The sequence below is a fragment of the Python bivittatus genome, unplaced genomic scaffold (assembly GCF_059951505.1).
Source record: "Python bivittatus isolate LINGU-HERP-01145 unplaced genomic scaffold, Pbiv_v1 ctg000980_np1212, whole genome shotgun sequence".
Classification (NCBI taxonomy): domain Eukaryota; kingdom Metazoa; phylum Chordata; class Lepidosauria; order Squamata; family Pythonidae; genus Python; species Python bivittatus.
The window spans coordinates 23,910,100-23,933,492 of NW_028277125.1; the positions used below are offsets into that span (position 1 = coordinate 23,910,100).

The 23,393-nt window shown below is 37.3% G+C and overlaps 1 protein-coding gene across 1 annotated transcript in view; it reads right to left on the minus strand.

Annotated features, from left to right (window-relative positions):
* MED12L (mediator complex subunit 12L) overlaps positions 1–23,393 on the minus strand; it is a 190,729-nt gene that overhangs the window by 36,746 nt on the left and 130,590 nt on the right. Inside the window, exons 16-25 of the mRNA XM_088132176.1 lie at positions 21,794–21,941; positions 21,212–21,330; positions 18,233–18,376; positions 16,353–16,516; positions 13,388–13,519; positions 6,548–6,775; positions 3,720–3,861; positions 1,586–1,706; positions 438–533; positions 230–343 (exon numbers count right to left, since the gene is read on the minus strand). Coding sequence (XP_087988302.1) covers positions 230–343; positions 438–533; positions 1,586–1,706; positions 3,720–3,861; positions 6,548–6,775; positions 13,388–13,519; positions 16,353–16,516; positions 18,233–18,376; positions 21,212–21,330; positions 21,794–21,941 — 1,408 coding nt within the window. The remainder of the gene's footprint in view (positions 1–229; positions 344–437; positions 534–1,585; positions 1,707–3,719; positions 3,862–6,547; positions 6,776–13,387; positions 13,520–16,352; positions 16,517–18,232; positions 18,377–21,211; positions 21,331–21,793; positions 21,942–23,393) is intronic.

Consider the following 23,393-nt stretch of genomic DNA (forward strand, 5'->3'; position numbering starts at 1 on the left):
TAACCAGTACACTATACTAGCTCCCATTTGTACTTCTATTAATCTACAATTCATCCTGGAAGATGCTTCAGGCACTCTGATTCACTTTCCTCAGAAAAGTTTCAGGTTTATAATCTAACAGGTTTTCAGTAAACATCATAATGTATATCTGGGAGTAAATCCCATTGAGAACCATATGCCTCGCTTCAAAATAAACATACACATGAAGAACTTTAAAGCAAGATCTTACCAAGCATCAGAATTGCTTTCAGAACAGCAAATACTGCTCCCACTTCTATGCTATTGTGAGCAGCAGTTAAAAGTCGGCGATCACAAGATGACCGAATTCCTGGGAAACATTTTTCTGTATAAAAAGAGATGATTCTTTAGGAATACAGATTTCTGTCTCAGTGACACAAGTTACTGTTCTGTGAAGGAAACAGATTTGGAGTTCTTACCACTTGACAACAGGGAAACCTTGGGTGTCCGAAAGAGATGTAGAAGAAGCCTGCATGTCATCCTTGCTCCTGGCTCAGCATCTGGATCTCCACAAGCTAAGGAAAAGGGTACCACTTTATCATCATATCACAGAAAACCAAAATGTCATCCTCAGTGCTTCAACCCAACTGAAAAAAATCCTGAAACTAATTTGAAAAACTCGTATACGCCAAAAATAAAAATAAGACTTTCAAACATTAATGCTGAGGAAAATTCTTACTGTATCAAATGTTCTGCAAAATAAAAATAACATGTTTTCATAAATATATTTCAATCCTGTTTTGTTATCTATTTTTCCAGCTTAATACACTTTTATACGAAGTGACAAAACATTTATGCTATTATTTAACATGTTGACTGTATTCTGGAGATTTGATAGATACTGACAAGACAGTTTACGAGGGAAAATGACAAACGTGAAATATATGACCAAAGAAAAATGGTTTACAAAAACAAGTGTTGGATGTACAACAAGGAAAGATTATGGGAAATAACAACATAATGTGGGAACTGCAAAATACAGTATGTATATACAGTATACACACACACACACACACACATTAGATATATAGATATATAAAAAGTATAAAAAGCCAAATATGAATGTGTGTGAGACTTTAAGGAGTAGTTTCAAGTAAACATAATGCAAAATGTAAGATCATATGAATTTACAAAAATTCAAAAGCAACAGTACTGCGAGAGTGAAACTAACAGCTGTGCAACACACTGTAACAAAGCCCAAAGCAAAATTAATATTTGATGGCAGAAATGAGACATCACAGATAAAACAGTAATAAAAAAAATACTTGCTCAATTTATACATGCAAAAAAGATAAAACGCCTTTTGCTTTGATTTCTAGCGCAAGGAGTAAGAAATGGTTACTGGGCTAATGGACTGTACTACAAAAACTCTTAGCAAATCTTTCTCTCCGAGGTACTGTTATTGTGTTAATAATGCACCTCGAAAGATTATTAAATATGTTTAGAGTGCCCAGCCCATCTTATACTTTAGAAAAAGAAAAAGAAAGCGAGAACATGGCTTTACCCAAGAAAAGAGTCTTCAGTTTGAAGAAATAAATGCAGTGGCCCTGGCATCAATACAACTCACCGGCTGTAAGTAAAGAAGGAAGAGCCACGTGCTGAACTACATCCTCAAGGAAAAAACATTGTCGAGCTATCAGTATGGCAACAAAGGTGGCCAATGAATCATGGAATGACAGATCACTCACCTTAAAGGAAAAAAAAAAACCAGGGACATCATTTCATTTGGTTCATTTGATGGGACAGAAACATGGCATTATTTTTTACATAGACCAAATTATGTTGAAGCATTATAAACCAGAGAGCTGACACCTATCTTTCTATTGATCAATCTATCCTTCTCTGATACTGTGCCACAATATATCTGTTGCTGGTTTTTAACTTGCTATGATCCTAGCAAGTCAGAGGTCTGAGAGTGTGAAGTCTGAGAGTGCTGTATAGACAGAGGTAATAGAACTCAGGGCAAAAATAGCACTGTTCAGAGGAGATTAATGCCCCAGTAGCTAAGGTAACCACATCACAGTTAAGAAGACAGGTAAATACATCCAGCTGCCACTACAAGAGAGGTTCTACTGCACTGAAATGGCTTTATTATAGCATTATGGCAAGACAAGATATCTTGGTTCAGTTACCTTGGCAATGGGGATTATTGAAAATTTCCAAAACCAGGGGTATAAAGGTGTTCATAAAATGCTACACCAATCTCAGTCCAACTCTAGTAATACCTCCATTTCCACTACATGGGGTAAATCATGTCAATGTTAACATGGTTCTGCAGAGAAAAGTCCTCTGACTTCAATGAACAGTTACAGGTTTCTCAGTGTACTGCTTTCCCTTACACTCAGGTAGAATCTCTCCTGAAATCTCTCCTGAAAGCAGTGGAAAACAAATAGTTCAGTCAAGCAGACTCAGTACCTAATCAAATTGAACACTCAATTGCCTAGGGTTATAGCAGAGGGCTGGATCATAAAATTAAAGGAACCTGCATTTTAATGAAGGGTATGAATTATTTGCTGTCCCTAAACTTAGCCAAAGAAGGGACCATCAACAACCCTAAAATAATTATAGCCACAACTATGTGTGTCAAATAGGGATCCTTTGGATATTTATTGTTAACGTATTCCTATCTCATCTGTCTAAACAACACAAATGCCTAACAAAGAAAAACAATGTTTAAAATACAGTAATAAAAATGCAATTAAGAGACCAAAGCATCACAACATATTTAAAAACAGAGCAGCAAAGGTTAAAATCCACCAAAGGTTACTAAAATCATCATTGGTCTTCCTTGAATGATATTTTTACACTGAAGCTTTCAAGTCCCTCCCATCCTAGTAGATTCTTTGATTATAAATATTGCTTAGTGAGAAAAGCTCCAGCCACATCATTGATATGTTGGTCTTCTGAGCTTTACTTCATTGGTATGTAGATCGGAATTCTATCTACATTTCTTCCTAGTTTTATTTGAACTCATATGATTATCCTGTCATGTAGATTCTTTTATGATCAGGACATTTTTTTCTTAAGAAGGAAGCTTCTTTTACACATGGAACAATTATACATTTCCTATCCTATATGAGTTTTTTGATGTATCATAGGATATTTTAGCATATTCCATGGTTTCATACTTGAATATGAACTATTTGCAGTAAGACTTGTCTCTAAAGTCTAAGCATTTACAAAGATTATTCCCTGTGCAAACTCTTTGATATGTACAAAGGCTTGATTTATTAAGATAGCACATAGAGGCAGTTCTTTTTGGATCTTTTTGGAATCTTATGGAATCAGTTCTTGAAGAAGCACCAGTTTTATACCTCCACCTATGGTTTGCCTCACTTTTTCTGCTTTGCAGTTCTTCTTCTTTCTTGTGAAAAAGTAACATTAATCCCATTTCTTAAATGCACCTTTACAAATGAGGCTGGAATTTGGTGCTACACTGCTCCTACTCTGAGTCTTTTCAATGCCTGCATGAATCTCTGAAAGTCTAGTGTATTACTGTGACATGTGTAAGTAGTAGCTAACAGACTGAGACAAAAAAAAATGCAGAAATGATTCATGTAAATTAACAAATATTGTATTATGTGTAAGAAGCATAATATAAAAGAAGTATCTGCCTTTTTTATTATACAAGAAAGCTACAAATATTCACTACACAAAATAAAAATCAAACTTATCTTTTTAACTGCATCTTTTGCACTTACATCCACGCTGCAGAGAAGATCATTAAATCCCCAGACATGATTTGAAGAACAGCAAAGGGCTTTCAAGACCCCTAACCATTCTGAACTTAGCACTGTACAGCAAGCAGTTAACTCTGCACACAAGTTGGCAATATCATTAATTCTAGAAGACAAAAATAAATTTTAAAAATCATGCTAACTGAAAGGAAAAAGTAACAATTTCATGGCAGTCAAATATTTGCTGTGTCCAATAGTCTGCAGCTGACCGCATTTTCTTTTTATTAATATATTTATAGAAAATAAAGATGGAATGAAGGAGAAAAGAAAAATGACTCTGTGCTTTTAAAAAATGGCTCCCTGGGTGGAAGTAAAATATGTGGAGTTAAAATATATGATTTAAATCAGTTCTGGAGATAAGCTGTAAAAAAAGTCTTCTTAAAATATTATCAATTATCAAATGGATGAGGAAGCCTACAATTTCCAGAGTTAGATGTGTTGCTCCACTATCTGAAACTCAGGAGATTGCAACATTGCTGGACAATTTGATATCTTACAATAGCAGTACAGCAGTATATTTCAGTAAGATACATGAGCTTTTATGTGAAAATGCAGTTCTAGTGTCTGCTGTATATCCATTTCTCGAGATTATGGGTTTCATATAGCATGCTAAGACATGGTTTATTTTAACACTGTTTATAAGTGATCTGCTTCACGCATAAAGCTAAACCATAAGACATGCTGGGTTCCTTCCTCATGGTTAGCTAAAGCACACAAAGTACATTAGGATTTAGTGCAATGCATGGACCCAGCCAATGACTGCAATTGTTTGAAGGCTTTAGATCACCAGGGACACTCTTCATGCATGATTTTCCTTCAAAGAGATATCTGTGTAGGAAAAAGCATGTGCACCATTATATGATACTGTAGTAGTAGCATGATGCCAGAATTCAGAATTTGGAGGAAGGAATAATATATCCTTCCAAATATATCCAAATAAATATTGTTTATTTATTTGGTAGATTTAGAACCCACCTGACTCCAAAATGACTCTGGGCAGCTTACATTTAAAACAGGAAAACAATAAAAAGAACCCAAGCATCTGGATAAACTGCATAACCAACCACCCAGGGCTTCACAAACACCCTACTCCAAGGTCTGGAAGAAGAGCCAGGTTTTTAAAAACTTGTGGAACATCATCATCAGAGTGGGATATAAACAGCTCTCAGGGGAAATATCATTCCAGAAGGCAGACACCGTGAAAGAGAAGTCATGCCTCCTGGGTCCCAATAGATGGGATCATTCAACTGAGGGGACTCGATGCATACCAAATGGGCAAAGACCATGGGAGATATACTGGACCTATGCTATGAATGTCTTCATAGGTGATAACTAGCACCCTGAATTGTACCCAGAAGCCTACTGGCAACCAGCTCAGCTTGAGATGAGTGGTGTCACATGGTATCCTGAGGCATGACCAACACTGTCTGCACTATGTTCTGGATCAGCTGCAGCTTCTAAGTGGTCTTCAAGGGCAGCTCCATTACAGTACATTGCAACTATCTAACTGTGAGGTGACTACAACATGAATAACTGTCTGAAGGGCCTACTGATCCAGGAACAGCCACAACTGGCAGACCAGATGAAGATATACAAAGGCCCTCTTGGCCACAGGTGTCCCCTACCATTTGAGCAGAAGCTGTGAATCTGGGACAGTCCCCAGATGGTGCAACAGTCTTGAATGGGGGAAGTGGAACCCCACCCAAGAATAAAAATGGAAAGTCCCCAGATCCAGGGGACCCAAAAATTGAAAGCAACTTGGCCTTGGTAGGATTGAGCCTGAGTGAGTTCCTTTCCATCCAGACCTTTAACACCGGGACAGAGCATTGACAGCATCATTTGGGTGGCCTGGAGTTGAGGTGTACATCCACATATTGATGATACCAGACCCCAAACTGACTGATGGCCTCACCCAATGGTTTCATGTAGTTGTTAAACAGAAGGGGAGAAAGCCCTGGGGTACTCCACAGGTGAAGGGCTGTGAGCCTTTTGAGTGGTCCAGACAAGAAGCACAAACCATGTGTCCTAACAGTACATTTATTGTAAGGTTAAAGTAACAGAATATTGCAAGTCTGAAAGCATTTCTCCCCTCCTTTACTTTTACTTTCCAGAAAACTAGGGAGGGTCCCTTCTGAGACACTTTTCCTTCTGTGAGCTGAGATACCTTTTGCATGACAGTTGTCTAAGCTGCAGCTCTTCTTCCTGTCTTCTGAGGTCACATACCATTAGAGGAGCTAAGGGCATGATCTGTCAACACTGACTGGACTCAGCCTCTGAGAAAGGAGAGAACCACCATAGCATAGTACCTGCAACTGCCAAATCCTGCAGCTGGTCCAGCCAACAAGTTGCAATCTCTTAGCCAAGTGATTTTCCTTCATCAATTTTTTTTAATCCTTGAAATAAAATTCATAGCATTGAATTTTTATGCCAGAGTTATTCATGTGCAATTTTGCTTTTGCTATCTTCTTGTAAGAAGTATTGTCAGCATGTCTTATAAGAAGTACAGAGATTAGGGAAGGTAGCCCTTGGCAGAAAAGCCTGCTAGTAAGAGACTAGTCATCAGTATCCACTGGTGGGGAAGAGGTTCAAAAAGAGCAAGATGGCAGAGTCATGATGCACAGGCCACGTCTTGTGTACACAAGCGTGATGACAAATGAACAAAAGAAGCAGATCTAGTTTTGCAGAGCTGTATCTACTATCTTGCCTGTTTTTACCCCATTGTAGACCTAGTGGGTACAGTGCTTGTGAAATTTGCCTAAACAAGAAGGTTTATGTTTGCAAAGTAGCCTTACCTGCCTGCATCTTGATGGCCCATGCAGACATTCATTAGTGCATTACACACAAAGCTATAGCGACTAGGTGCATTGTCACTCAGAATCTTGCCCAACACTGAATATTTGAGGGTGCGAATGGAGGGATTCTCAATAAAATCCAACATGAATTCAGGATCCCATAACAAATTGGAATTTGAAGGTTGAACATTGCTATATATAGTCTGTTTTACCTTTGAACAGGCACTACTAAAGAAAGAAAAGGAAAAGAAGGGATTAAGCAAGGAAAACAATTTCATATAAAACAAGTTATACAGTTAGCCAATACTTTGTACAATTCACTTTGCAACACTTGCTCTTAAAGCACTGTACATATAAAATAACTAAGAAGAATTGAAACTCCAGTTCTCAAAGATATCAGAAAATACACACAGCTAAACCAGCAGAAACTGCATGATCCAAGGTGCAATATATTGTTTACTAAAAAAGAATAACAAGGAATAGGTCTCAGAACCAAATAAATCCTGGGCAATTCTTAAGAGTGGGATTTAGATGTTGCAGCACCTAACATGCAAAAAGAATTTTGAATGGCAAGTTCAAATGCAGTAAAAAAAAAAAAAAAAAGTACAAATGACCCAGTGCTTCTACACTAATTCAGGATTAAATCCATAGCTAATGTACCTAAATCAAGTGGCAAAGGATTGTATGACTACATGGCTGGGGCATGATTCCATGCATGAAAGTGTCCATGTACTTTGTATCATCTTTGAGAAACTTATTGGACATTGCCATACTAGAAATAAGAGGGGCAAGCAAATGCAGGCAAAATCTTGCTGCAGAGGTTTTGGAAGGAGAGTGGAGATTTTCCCAAGCCAGATACTATTGAGGGTGCCACATCAGCATTAACAGTATACTCTAATTAGTAAGAGAAAAAATCTCAAATGAACATTCAACCCCTGGTACCGCTTGGAGTTTTAAAGATCCTACCTAACATCTGGCAATTCCAGAAATATTCTTGGTTAAGTGTTTATTCTGAATGCAGCTGTATGATTCAAAGTGCATTCCAAATGGGGTGACAGTATTCCAAAGCTTATAAACACATACCAATATTCTCTTTTTTTCCATCCTGGTCTACAACACATTTTATAAAAGCAGGCAGATTAAGTGTTTCTGTGATTCCAAAACATCAGTGCTGTGATGCTAAAGACCACACTAGAGCTATTGGTTCAGTAATGGTACAAATCTATACAAGGTTCTAATTCCAGAACTGAGAAGGAAACGTCCATCACACTATGTATACTATGCATAACAGAGCTCTCACAGCACTGTGATGCATTGCAAAAATGCAAAGAAGGAGACTTTAAAACATTAACCATTTGGAACCAGTATACCAGATCTCCTGTATAAGGATACAGAATGTTTCTTGATCACCAGAAAAGGGAGCTTGAACCATATATACACACATATAGACATACCAAATACATTATTCTCTTTTGGGATTACTAACATTAAGCAGTGCACAGAAGAGGAATAAATAGTAAGACAAAGAAATTAAAGATATAAGACAAGGAAAAATCAATCTAGCTGAATCTAGTTCATATTAACACCTCTCCATTCTTGTCTATCTTTGTGAACCATCCTTGCTTTCATGTCTATACACTGCTTCATATATTGCCTTTTATTCTTTTAAGTTCTCACCTCTCTCTTTTTGAGGATTTCATTATCTCCATCTGACCATGACTTCCTTGATCTTCCCCTTTCTTGTCACCTTCATATATCCTGAGGACCTGAACAGGGTCCTTGCAGCTGTGAGTTTGGCCACCTGTGTTCTGGCCCTGGGCCCCCTCTGCTTGGTTAATGCCTCCTAGGAGGTGACGTGGTTGGGTCCAAGCAGTGATTAATGCCTCTTTGAGGGAGGGGGTGGTTCAGCCAGATGTGAAGGAGGCGGTGGTGGACCCCCTTCTTAAGAGGCCATCCTTGAGCCTAACTGTATTAGATGACTTTCATCTGGTCTCCAACCTTCCTTCTTTGGGGAAGATTGTTGACAAAGTAGTTGGTTTCAGCTGCAGAGGGACCTGGATGGATTTTCTGGACCCTTTTCAGTCTGGGGTATTGTACGGAGACAGCATTGGTTGTGCTTGTGGATGACCTTTGGAGAGCTTGTGATGGAGGCGGTGTAACTGTCCTGGCACTCCTGGATCTCTTGGCACCTTTCAGTATCATCAACCATAGTATCCTTCTGGACTGGCTGCAGGGAATGGGAGTCAAAGACACTGGTCTGCAATGTATCTCCTCTTTCCTCTGTGGCCAATACCAGTTGGTGTTGGTAGGAGGGGAGAACCAGCCCTAGGCCCCTACAATGGGGGGTGCCTCAGGGTTTGGGTCTCTGACTGCTCCTTTTTAATATCCACATGAAATCACTGGGTAAGGTCATCCAGCAGCAGAGGGTGAGATATAATCAGCATGCAGCGCAGTGTGAGGTATAATCAGTATGCAGATGATACCCAGTTATACATCTCTACCCCTGGCCAGGCAGGTTACACCGCTTCAGTGCTGATTCAGTGCCTGGAGGCTGTGAGGGTCTGGATGGGGAGGAACTAGCTCTGGTTCAACCCTAGAAGATGGAGCAGTTTGGGTTTTTGGCTACTGGCTCCAGTGACATGTTATCTTTGACTCTCAATGGAATAGCACTTTCTTATATAGAGCTGGTGTACAATCTGGGGGTCCTCCTGAACTCACAGCTCCTGTTCGAGCAGGTGGCAGCTATGGCTAGAGGGGCCTTTGTGCAGATACAGTATGTCTTGTGCACCAATTGCATCCATTCTTAGACTGGGAGGCCTTGCTCACGATCACTCACACCTTGGTCACTTCCCTATTGGATTATTGCAATGTGCTGTACATGAGGCTGCCCCTGAATACCATTCAAAAGTTACAATTGGTCCAGAACATAGCAGCTCGCATGGTGTTGGGTGCTACTGGATTTGTCCATGTTATACCATTGCTACATGAGCTGCACTGGCTCCCAGGTTCTTTCCAGGTGCAGTTCAAGGTGCTGGTTATATTTAAAGCCCTACATGGCATAGGCCCAGGTTATTTGCAGGACCATCTCTCCCTGAGGGTATCTGCCTGTTCCACTTGATCAGATAGAGAGTGCATGCTACAGATCCCTTCCCTCGAATATTGCCATCTAATGGGACTTAAGAAGAATGCCTTTTCTGTAGCAGCCCCTGCCCTGTGGAATATCCTTCCCTTAGCAGCCCCCCACCCTCTTAACCTTCTAGAAATCTATTAAGAGCTGGCTTTTCCCCCAGTCACTGGGATAGTAAGGTTGGAGCCTGGGAGACTGTATAGATGAATGGGTGCAGTTGTTAGATTGGGTGCCTGTTTTTTCTTGATTTATTTGTTACATTGTTTATTATTGCTATTAGCCCCCCAGAGTTGTGTGTTACAAGATGGGTGGTCATATAAATATTTTTAAATAATTAAGTAAATTTGTTTCGCAATTGAACCTTATTCATTCTGTTATCAGATCTCCAGCACTTATTTCATTCTAGTTAATGTTTTGTATTTAGTCCACATTCATTCAGCACGACTGACCCTCTCTCTTCTTGTTTTACTATACACAGTTCTTAAACAACTCATCCCCACTACATTTAACTCACTTTTTATATTTCTCTTGACATGTCAAAATCACACTTTTATGTAATGAAGTTGGCAGAAACATACTCTTATACACAGCTATTCGCATTTATCTCAATAAGCATTTTCCTTTCAACAGACCACTTACTATCCACTACATTTCTACTAGCATTTGGACACCTAAAAATTATTCCATCCTTTAGCGCATTTGTAGTAAATATTCTACAATAGTACAAATTCATCTATTTGTTCTGGTTTTCTACCATTTATGTATAATGTTTAATTGCTCATTCAATTTTCCAGGTGGAACAAAACCACCTTGGTCTTTGATAGCTTAATTTACAGATCCATATAACTTGTTGCAACATAATATTCAAATCATTTTGGTTATCAAATAACAGCACGGAATCAATTGCATAGTGAGTAATCAAATGTTTATGTTTCCAAACATTTCTAGAATTTCCACTAACATTTTGTCTACCTTTATCCATAAATATATTAAACAACCAAGAGGACATCATACATCCTTCTCTTACTTCCTGCTCCAAGTTGAACCATTTACTAAGCATTACAGTTATTCTCAGAAACACGTTACTTCTATTATATATTGCTCTTATCACATTCGGCAACCAATCTTCATAATTGAACACAACATTCCACAATTCAAACGTATTTACATTATCACACACTTTCTCTAAATCAACAAGCACATAACTCTTTTTCACATTCATACATATCTCAATAAACTGACAAAGAGCAAAATTCTGATGTGCAATAATGGCATTCTTTTAATCATCAGGTACAGATGCATTCTTCACACATATGTTAAAGAAGTCACACAGCTATTCCATAAGCAAACTGTATCGATATTTTAACTTTTCTCCAGCTAAACCATCAATACCCATAGTCTTCTCAACATACTCATAGCAATTCTGACCTGCTTTTCATCTTTTTCTTTTGGTGGTGGGAGGGGGGAGACACACACACTAACATTTACAGCATTTGTTTCAATTCCTGTAACTTACAAAGTAAAACCAAAGCACTACAGTCATGAAAGGATCAGGCAAGATCAAAGAATTACCATTGTACATTCATTAAATTTCAGGGCTGGTTATCCTACATAGCAGAGTGTAGGTGGTACCGCTGATGGCAGGGTAATAAAGGTGGACAGATGAAGGCAGGAAATATTTGCCAAGTTATATAGAAACTTGGGACAGGAACATTTAATTCCATTTCATGCAGTAAAATAACTTGGGACTATAGTGTTGACTTTGACTCTGAAGCTGGTATCAGTGCTCAGAATCAGTTCTGCTCTAAATAAAATATATCTTGTCCCTTCAAAATAATTAATACTATCACAAGTGGATAATAGTCAAAAGACCCATACTAAATACTTTCCACACCTAATTTTTTTTCAATTTTTTTTTAAGGTAGTAGGAGAAAGCACTTGCTTTCTCAATACACGCAAGCCTTTTGGAAACACTTCTATGTTTCCTTAAGCAACCTGTCCATAGTGGAAGGTTTCAGAGATTTGCAGAAGTATTATTACACACAACAACCCAGGCACTATTGGATCATGCTTGGCTTTTCATCATATGACCAGAAGCTTCAGGAAATTTAGATGATATAACTCATTTCCAAAACGAGAGTTTTTAAAAAAGGAAGTTTGGTCAAAATGAACAATAAATAGGAAGTCACAGAACTTTAACCTGTGAATTGTATAGAAGTTGCATATGCTTCAAGTAAAATGGAGGTAAGAACTAAATTTGAAAAGTTTTTATTAGATCGTAATATTCTACATTTTAAAATGTTATCTTAAAATTTTTACTTTGTAGTATAAATCATAGGATTATTGGAAAAGCTAACTTCTGTGATACAGCAAAAATAATATACTTGCTCACTTCTGCTTGAGAGACACTGGGGGATTTTTTTAAAAAAAGTACTTTCACAGGAAATTAAAGCCTCTGAGCAGAATAACCAGAATTCTTATAATTAAATTAAGTCAGTTATGGAAATAAAACTATGTAAATTAAAGTCAGTAAGATTGAGGTGACTTTAGTCTAGAGTCACCTTCAGAAAGTAAGAATGACTAGTAGTAGAGTAGTCAACAGAGACAAAGCCAAAAAACCCAAGAAGCAACTTCATATTTCATACTCTTTTTGCAAAGTGAATTATTGTATATATGGAATGCCTACATATTAATATTAGGACAGCTACACATTTAAGTATGGACAAACATCTTGGAGAAACCTTTCCTGTATGTGAAACTATTAGAAAACAGAAAAAGCTTGAGGAAAAATATTAACTGAAATCAATCACAATATTGTGTGATCTTTTTCTTTAACAGTCTTATACTACAGTGCCCTTCTCCAAGTTGCTACTTTATACAAGGTTCACAATTCATAATGAGAATGTTGTCTGAAATCTGTATAGTTGACATCCTAAGATATCTGGAGAGCAACTTTTGGGGGAAATAGCTATACCTGTTTCAAGTCCAAAAAAATATGTATAATATATTATTGAAAAAAAAATACAAAATTCCATCATTTTCTATCCATGTTTTTTTAAAAATCATTGACTGCTTTCTTCTAACTGAATGGTCAGTTTATAAATAAGGATGGAATGAAAACACCCTCCATAGCAGAACACCAGAACAGGTATATCAAAGGTCTGCCATAAGTGTATCTGTCATAACCTCCAGCTATAACTTGTGTGTAAGAACAGACATTAAAACAGTAACAGTATATCACTTCAGAAGGGAAGTATCATTAAAAGTTATTAAGGAATGAGGATGAATTTGTTCAGTTCATAACTTAATATGAATTTACTCAATTTACTATTACTGAACCAAATGTAAAGCAAAAAGAAGTGATATACAGATATGGACACATTCTGCCTTCCCTGAAGTATTTTTTCTAAAAATCTGTATAAGCAAAACTGGGTAAAATAGATACAAAATGTCTGTTATAGGAAATTGTAACTGAAAACACATCAAAAGTTTCATATAGAAATGCCTATGTAAGTCAAAATGAAAGCATGTACATCTGCATCTAAACGATCTTTTATATACTTCATAACATTCAGATGTGTTGAGACTGATTTTACTAATTCCAATTCTTGGAGTTATAGACTCAGAACATCTGAAAGGTATCAGACTGGTGAAGGATTATTACATGAAGTTTAGTTCAAATATAAAGCAAAGTAGAAGTTGTTACTACCAACCTGAAAAGGTCTCCAAATTTGCTTCTAAGGTGGCTACAGGACCCATAGAGATCATACAGATAAGCTAAAATACATCTTTCAGGGGAAGAGCATTCTGATGGATTGACTACATGTTTGACAACACCACATAATCTATAGGAAGATAAATACATTATTAAAAATTAGGAATCAGTCACAGTACTTTCCTTCACATGGTTTAGAACTGCAGAATTGAATTATGTGGTCTTAAGCTGCTGCTCTGAGTTTCCAAGACAAAGAGTAATGTTATTTGTAATTAATTCTATAAAATGATATCCTCCTTAACGTATCTACTAAATATATATGTATACATCTGTGTACAAACTAAGTGAAGGATCTGCAACTTATGTACCCTGAGCTATATATGACCTTCTAAAGCCTTTCCAAAAGTTGCGAGCAAATTATAATTCTAAATGAGATGGGAGGGAAAATTATCAAGTGCACAGGAAGTAATAACATTAACTATATATAATTATGTTCTTATTTAATTCAACTTTAGATTTGTCCTGGCTCCCTAGAACTCAACTCTAATGCTAGATACAGCATTGGCCCAAGGTTGTAGATCCCTACACTAGCTATATTATGGACCTGCCGATACTACAAACATTAATGTGTCAATTTTGAAACTCTCTAATAGCTGATATTCAAGTCAATCAACCTCACAAAACTATAATGCACAAGATCTCTTCAACAGAGTTAGTTAATACTACTCTGGTTATAAAAAGAAACAAAATATCTGTGTATGTTTATATTTTTAAGAGTAATAAAGTAATAAAAATAACATTTATAGAATAAAAATAGAATTCAAATATATATATATTTGAATTCTATTTTTATGTTATGTCTGTGTATGTTTATATTTTTAAGAGTAATAAAGTAATAAAAATAACATTTATAGAATAAAAATAGAATTCAAATATATATATATATATATATATATATATATATATATATATATATATATTTGAATATACATATATTGCACTCCAAAAATATTCAGCCCCCCTTCACTTTTTTCAATTTTGTTATGTTGCAGCCTGATACTACAATGGTTCAAATTCATTTTTTTCTCATTCATCTACACTCAGTACCCCATAATGACAAAGTGAAAACAGAAGTTTAGAAATGTCTGTAAAGTTATTGAAAAGAAAGAACTGAAATATCACATGTACTTAAATATTCAGACCCTTTACTCAGTACTTTGTTGAAGCACCTTTGGCAGCAATTACAGCCTCGAGTCTTTTTCGGTATGACGTGACAAGCTTTGCACACCTGGATTGGGGGATATTCTGCCATTCTTCTTTGCAAATCCTTTCAAGCTCAATCAGGTTGGATGGGGACCGTTGGTGGACACCCATTTTCAGGTCTCTCCAGAGATGTTCAATAGGGTTCAAATCAGGGCTCTGGCTGGGCCACTCTAGGACATTCACAGAGTTATCCCTAAGCCATTCCTGTGTTGTCTTGGCTGTGTGCTTAGGATCATTGTCATGTTGGAAGGTGAACCTTCGGCCCAGTCTGAGGTCCTGAGCGCTGTGGAACAGGTTTTCATTGAAGTATCGCTGTACTTTGCTCCATTCCGCTTTCCCTCAGCCCTGACCAGTCTCCCAGACCCTGCTGCTGAAAAACACCCCCACAGCATGATGCTGCCACCACCATGCTTCACTGTTGAGATGGTATTGGGCAGGTGATGAGTGGTGCCTGGTTTCCTCCAGACATAACGTTTAGAATTGAGGCCAAACAGTTCAATCTTGGTTTCATCAGACCAGAGAATCTTGTTCCTCACAGTCTGAAAGTCCATCAAGTGATTTTTTGCAAACTCTAAGCAGGCTTTCATGTGTTTTGCACTGAGGAGAGGCTTCCATCTAGCCACTCTGCCATAAAGCCCAGATCAGTGGAGGGCTGCAGTGATGGTTGTCCTGGAACTTTGTCCCATTTCCACAGGATCTCTGAAGCTCAGTCAGAGTGACCATTGGGTTCTTGGTCGCCTCTCTTACTAAGGCTCTTCTTCCCCAGTTGCCCAGTTTGGCCGGGTGACCAGCTCTTGGAAGAGTCCAGGTTGCACCAAACTTCTTCCATTTGAGAATTATGGAAGTCACTGTACTCTTGGGAATCTTCAGTGCAGCAAACATTTTTTTATAGCCTTCCCCAGATCTGTGCCTTGCAATAATCCTGTCTCTAAGCTCTGCAGGTAGTTCCTTTGACCTCATGGCTTTTGCTCTGATACAGTATGCATTGTCAGCTGTGAGGCCTTCTATAGAGAGGTGTGTGCCTTTCCAAATCATGTCCAATCAATTTAATTTACCACAGGTGGACTCCAATCAAGGTGTAGAAACAGCTCAGCAATGATCAAGAGAAATGGGAGGCACCTGAGCTAATTTCAAGTGTTGTTGCAAAGGGTCTGAATACTTATGCTAATGTGATATTTCAGTTTTTCCTTTTTCATACATTTACAAACATTTCTAAAATTCTGTTTTCACCTTGTCATTATGGGGTACTGAGTGTAGATTAATGAGAAAAAAATGAATTTGAACGATTGTAGTATCAGTCTGCAACATAACAAAATTGAAAAAAGTGAAGGGGGTCTGAATACTTTTGGAATGCACTATATAATCAAGAATTCATATATGTAGAAATGTATCCTGCCCAACACATTGTAAATGTATTTATCTATTAAATTAGAATTCAAACCTTCCTTCCCAGATCACTTTCTATCTTGAAAGAAGCCATTCGCTGAAAGATGAAGCTGCTTCAGGCCCTTTCAAATCTATTCGTTTGGGGAAATAATGAATATTTGCATCTCTAACTATATTAAGATTTTGCATTTCTGATTACACTAAGGTGTTGAATTTCCTATAAAGCTCTTTAATAACACTGTATGCTATTTACACACTGAGCATACTAACATTAGAAAACTAAGTAGTCTTTGAAAAACATTACCACTACAAACCCTTCAAAAACCTGAGCAGTTTGATCTGGATTCAAAATGAGGCAAGCATGATAATGCCTTAGCACAGCCACAACGCAAACACACAGTCCAGTTGTATAACTTCCTGCCAGGCTGGATGACTTCAGCAGTAGTTCAGCTTCCACCACACTCAGCTCATTCAGCAGCTAAAATAAAAGGTTAAATATCACTTTAGGATTCCTCTCTAAACCTAAATGCCACAGAGTTGTGTTGTAGATGTTTGTTGTTGTTGTTGTTGTTTAACGATTTAAGCAGATACAGAGTGTTTTCACCTAGCCAAAATGCTGGCTTCCTAATCAAAAGAGCTGTAGCGCACACTGATTTGATCATATCCACTAAAGGAAGTGTCCTGGCCTTCTCTAAGGAATGGAGCAAACATATTTCATATAGTTGCATCCATAGTTTGTTTAGGTTGTCACCTGAACCAAGAACAAAGAAGACAGACTTCATTCTTGATCTGAATGGCATGTTCAACAAATCACAGCAGAGGCCATTCATATAACATGGATTTTTATGGATCCATATTATTGTCTGTTCTAGATGTCCCCATGAAAACTTGGAGTCAGAAAGCATCATCAAACTGATCTTACACTCCTGCATTGATACACATTGCTCATATATTAGAAGACCATAATTCTGGCTTCCTCTGATGTATAAATGCTCTTACAAAGAGCAATCCCTTTTTCCCCAAAGAGAAGCATTAAGACTTGGTTTTTCCCCCAAGCGCTGGGATAGGCTAAGATGGGCGAGAGGATTTAGTGATGGACTGCATGTGAAAGCTTAACTTTGGTGCCAGGTTTTTAATGTTTGTGGTTTTTAATAGATATATGTGTGTATTATGTTGTTTTATTTTTGATGTTGTTTTACCTGTTGGTTGGGAGCCGCCCAGAGTTCAATATTAGATGGGCAGCTACATAAATGTTGCAAATAAACAAATAAATATGATAGTTTTGAGACAGAAATATAAATACTCTTCAGGCAAGTCACTTATCCACAAGGCTCTTCCCTCATCTGAGAAGCCTTTGACTTTTCTCTCCATATACAAAATTCTATACGTGGAACAAAGTTCTATGTCTTCTCTTTCAAAGAACAGATTTACCAGTCATTAAAATATACAAAAGTGAACTGAGTATGAAATATTTCAACTCTCAAGAACAAATTCTGGAGGTAAGTATTTCTTAATACCAGAAATTGTATTACTGGAGTTGAATAAAGTACATTATTGTAATTCTTATTGTAAATGTTATGTAGTTTCCTCGCTTCAAGAGCGAAAGCCATTTCAGAGGTATTAGATTCTTTTTATTATTTTAGCTGAGAATGGAAATACGCGACCATGCCACTGGGATGGATATGCACTGGCCATTTACTCATTTATCGCTAAAGTTACTATCACTGGCATCCACAGGAAGGGGCAAGAAAAGTCCCATCACATTTGTATGTGGGTTGATGTCACATGAACATGCAAAATGGAGGGGCTTCAATCATGCTGCTGCAACTTGCCGTTTTGGATCCCACTCCCTCTCCATGGACAGGGTGCCTAGCACCGTAGGGTCTGAAGCTGAGTTGGGTATGAATTCTTTTCTTCCATTTCATAATATTTAATTATTTTCCAAGATGCTAATGTGGACAATGCAGAATAAGATTCTACTGAATGCTAGCATTTACTATCATTTATTCCATAAAAACTGGCTAGGAACATTTCCATATTATTAAATGGAATGAAGGGAACTTATCAAGTCTTTGTTCAATTCTTGAAAGTAATGATTTAAATCTTTTTTTTAGTTTTCCTACAAGGACTTATTCTTAAAGACGGAATAAAAATAATTTAAATAAATATGTATATATAAACTTCATTCGGGTACCTGAACAGCAAAGTCAATAAGTCCATTAATATTTAAAGCAGGTTCCATTAGATCAAAGATAAATTCTATGTGATGAGCTAGTGGAAGATGGTATGATGTTCCTGATGCAAAACTAGTAATCTGCTCCAGAACATTGTTGGAGATCTGTTTAAAAACAGACAGACCTATTAGCAAAGTAAAGCATTATGGGAACCAGTACAGCAAAGAATTAGCAAACATACATACATGTAACTGTAAGCAGTGGGGGCGGGGATATAAAGTTACAGAGAAATTAATTTGGTTCAGAAAAAAATTGTAGCCTAAGGTGAAACTGAATCTCTACAAAGAGACTGAACCTGAAAACGAGGCTTCATGAATGATTTGATGTTTTGAAGCCCTGGAAAAGGGTGGATGCTGGATGCATTAAAAGGAATATATTTACAGAGTGTAGGTTTTCATGGCTTCTGTTTATTGGTGAAATGACTTCCAGGTAATGCCACATGAGACAATGAATTGTGCTCCTAGCTTCTTTGGAGCAGACATGAAACTGCATGACATTTTCCCCAGAATTATTATACAGGCAATAGAAATGTATACTACCATCTAAATAATTCAAATGACAACCAGTTTGGTGTAGTGGTTAAAAGCACTGGGCTAGAAATTGGGAGACTGCACATTCTAGTCTTGCCTTAGGGACAAAGCCAGCTGAGTGACCTTGAGCCAGTCGCTCTCTCTTTGCTCTAGGAAGCAGGCAATGGCAAACCACTTCTGAAAAATGTTGCAAAGAAAACTGCAGGGCCTTCTCTAGGCAGTCACCATGGGTCAAGAATGGCTCAAAGGCAGGCGTGCATGAATAAATAAATAAATGTGTACTGTCATTGTGGTCATTCTGCTCCACTGAACATGATATTGGTTGGCAAGTTCAGTTATGCATATATTCATTGTCTTGCAGTCATTTTCTCAGTGGCTATATTGTTTGACAACTTATTGGGGGGGGGGGGGCTACAAATCAGAAGTTAGGCCTTCTCTGTGGTAGCCCCAACACTTTGGTATACCTTCCTTCCAGGGATGTGTGTGGCCCCCTTGTTGTCATTTATAAAGGCATGAAAACAACTTTCAAAAGTTAATGGTGACTCCGATGCTGCTGTTTCTTTTTTTATATATTTTAATGGGTTTGGGACAGGGGGAATTTAATTCTATGTTATACTGGGATAGGATCTCATATTGCTTTTATGTTTTCAACACTGCCTGGTCGTGTGATAAAAGTAGCCTAAAAATACTGCTAATAAATAAATAAATGCCCATTGCAGTGTATGGAGGATCTAAGGAAACCATTACTAGATTTTAAAGTTTATCTCTAAATTAAAATACTTGCTATAGGTGAGAATCAGTTGTTTTATATTTAGAAACCCTCTCTAAATGATGAGCATAAAATAGTCATATTCTAAGAAATATGACTATATAATTATTTCCCAAAGCAACAAAATAATTGTAATAAAGTCTCTGAAATTAGGCAAATTTCTTGACAAATGTCACCTTTTTTATTACATTAAAGTAAATCCTCAAATCAAGCTAAACTCCTGGTTATTAAGTGGACACATCCATGCAATTTGGAGTGGTTTGCCATTGATTGATGAGTCTAGTCTACGGTCCTGAATTCCATGATGTTGTCCCATCCAAGTACTAACCCTGTTTTGCTCTTGAGCACAGACAACATTACACTGCTGATGAATAAATATGGAAGATTAATTATTCTTTCTTACTAACTTCCAAATTTGTAAGCACTCTACTTTCTCTTCACCTCTTTGTGTGAAACGTATTCCTGCTGTGGGGGACAGATGTAACTACAAATGTTACCAAATTCTGTCCACCCAAAACAATGTTTAATTAATTAAATTAAGCATTGTTTTGGGTGGACAGAATTCAGTAACATTTGCAGTTACCTAGTTCTGTCTACTGTGCAATCTAAAACTAGGAATTCACCATTCCTTGTAATTTTCTAACGTTCTTGTATTATTATCCAATTCTGTTGCAGTCATATGTGTGTTTTTTTCATGCTATTCGGCAGATCTCAGGTCAGACCACGCTCAAGGTAAAGCAGTGATATACTCCCAATTGAAGCAGTTTCTTCCTCAAAAATGCCAAATTGTCCTCAAGCTAAGTTTTGCAGTCAATACACAATTCCAGTTCTCATCTTTTGTCAGAAGAGACAAAAAATGTCCTAGCACTGACTTTCTTCTTGGCTGAGCCCTAGAAGAATTCCAAACCCTTTAACCTGCATCACCATTACCATAAGGATTTAGATAGAATGCATCTCAAGAAAAACCAGCTTTCCAAGATGAAATAACACAGCTCTCACTGAAACAAAATAGTGTGGTGAGGATGATTTACATTCTGTCTTACTGCTGAAACACAATGAAAGTATTACAGAAACAAGCTTGCAGTGCTGCTGTGTCTCTTTTCTTTTGTGTCTGGCATCAAAGCAAACACCTCCAGCTATTCATGGGCAGTTGGGAAAATGTTAAACATGCAGACTTTGGCTAATTGTTTGGTGATGACTAGAGCATGAATCAAGACCCTTAAGTTCATAGCAACTGTGATTTAAAATGACATAGGGAAACTCCATTAACTATGGCTTAAATCATGGGGTTTAAATCTATCATAGATATAGACCTTAGTTAGAAGTATTCCAGATGAACTAAAGATGAAAATGTAATTCAAAAGAATTTACAAGATGCAGTTAGTTAGTAAGTCTGGAATGCTTTCTCTTTGTTTTCACCACCCACTCACCTCAAATCCACCTTCTAGCATCTCCTCACAGCCCAATCCTTTTCTGTACACACAGAAACACACATACACACCCAAACTGATATTCTCCTCATTAATCCTGCCCTGTCCTACTCCTTTAGTAGTCCTTTTCCTGTGATGAACTTTTTACCTCTCCACAACACTCAAGCTTCAACACACAGAAATTGCAGAGATGGCAACTTTAAAAAGTACCTGACTTGTCACTTGATGCTGGTCGAAGTAAGAGAGCTGCTGAAGTTTTGTAAATACAGTCTCTAAAGTTGGAAATGCCTCTTGCTTGTTCTTCCTGACTTTTGGACCTTCATCACCACCTAAAACACATTTTCACATTTGTTATGCTTTGTAGTAAATAAAAGTCATATTCTATTTCAAATGCAAATTTTATGAAAATTTACTTCTATATCTATTTCAGAACAAAGAATTTGAAATTACATTGCCTGCAATCTGGTGTGGAAAACCATCTTAGCTTTAAAAAAAAAAAGAAAGAAAGAAACATCCCGTACAATTTATTATATTTTGAAGTTCATATACTTGGCTTCAGGATGAGATAGTAACTTCTGGTTATAAAATCCTTATAGAGTATATACTTACATTTTCTAAATTAGTTATGAAAGACAATTTCAAGCCAATTATAATTGGTTTATATGTTATGCTTTACAACAGTCTGAAAATAGTTATTTTCAAAAACACTTGCAAACTTTATCAAGATGCCCTTTCTCAACCCACAACTGTGCTGTTCTGTGCACTGCAAGATAAACACCAACAGTTAATTACCACTCATTTCAGAAGTGCTTTTCTTATTTAAGATTTTCAGGATATCTCTGGTAATCTTCTTCAGTTGATGCCTTGCCTCTTCACGTTCCTTGCCAACACCATAAAGAAGTATCATGCGCTGGTTGCATTCATGACTTGATGATTCATCCTTTTTTAATCAGAAAAGAAACAAAAGGAATCCGGAACTGAACAAAGTAAGGAAAGTACTATCACTTCACTAAGGAATCATTATAAGACAGTACTTCTTCATGACTTTTCCATGAAGAACTGGCTGACTGGGAATTATGGAAGTAGAGGGCCATCCGGCGCACTAGAATGTCAAAGGTGGACCCAAAAGAAATACTTCTTAACTACTTGAAAATAGTTACTGTATTTGATTTGACATTATTTCAGTGATGGAAAACTCTGATCCACTGAATACTTTAACCAATGGCATGAGAAAAAAAACCCAAACAATTTTAAGGAATTTCCTTGTTTTCCCTAAAACATTTCCTAAATCTTCAGGATGCTTCTGCCAACATAGAAGACCACAATAGAAGAGGAAATCAACAGAAAACAGCCAGGGGGAAGGTACTAATTTAGCGCCATCACAAGTAAAACTTTATATTCAGCACATTAAAAACAATGAAGACTATAATACGGCTAAGTTATAAGCCAATAGTCTGGTAGTTAAGATGGCAGAACAGGAGTTGAGAAGGCACAAGTTCTAGTCCTCCCTTAGGCACAGAAAACAGCTGGGTGACTTTGGGCCAGTCACTGTATCTCAACCTATGGAAGAAGGCAATGGAAAACCACTTCTGAAATCTTGCCAAGAAAACTGCATGGAGCTGCCCATAAAGTCACCATGAGTCAAGATGGAAGGGGAAGGGGAGAAGAGAAGAGAAGAGAAGAGAAGAGAAGAGAAGAGAAGAGAAGAGAAGAGAAGAGAAGAGAAGAGAAGAGAAGAGAAGAGAAGAGAAAAAAGAAAAGAAAAGAAAAAAGTTGTAAGCTATATAATAGAATAAATTTTCTGGGGTCCATTTAGGGCCATAAGTATACTTGGAAATAAAGGTCATTCCAAAGAATAGCACTTTGTTTTGCTACATGTGGGTTTCCCATTTTTGCTTTTTTTTTTCTCCTTTAATGTAAAAAGTTCAGATTTGGATAGAGCTTAGTGAGTGCCAAATTGTAGGCACACTGGCATTCTGGGTGTCACACTGGGAACCCCCAATCTAAATCTTGCCCACTCAGGATTCTAACAGGGTTGTTATTCCTTTGTGTTTTTTGTAGAGTTATAATAGCAGAATATTATAATGTTGTGCTGAAAGGAACAAATATGGTTAGTAGTGCAGACCACATTTACTACAAGGAACAAAAGCTTATTGAATTAAACATTGTGTGGGGGAAGAAAACCTTTCTCTGCTCATAATACTAGAAACTGAAGCCATTCAACACAAAATTTATTTAGGAAACTTATTGATACCAGAAGTAATATTTTGTTTTAGAAAACTTTAGATAGGGATGGTTAGGTATATTCATGGAGGATAGGTAGATCAGTCACACAAGCTCTGGTACTTCCCATGTATTGGGTTTACAAAGCATATTCAAGGCCTGTAAAGCC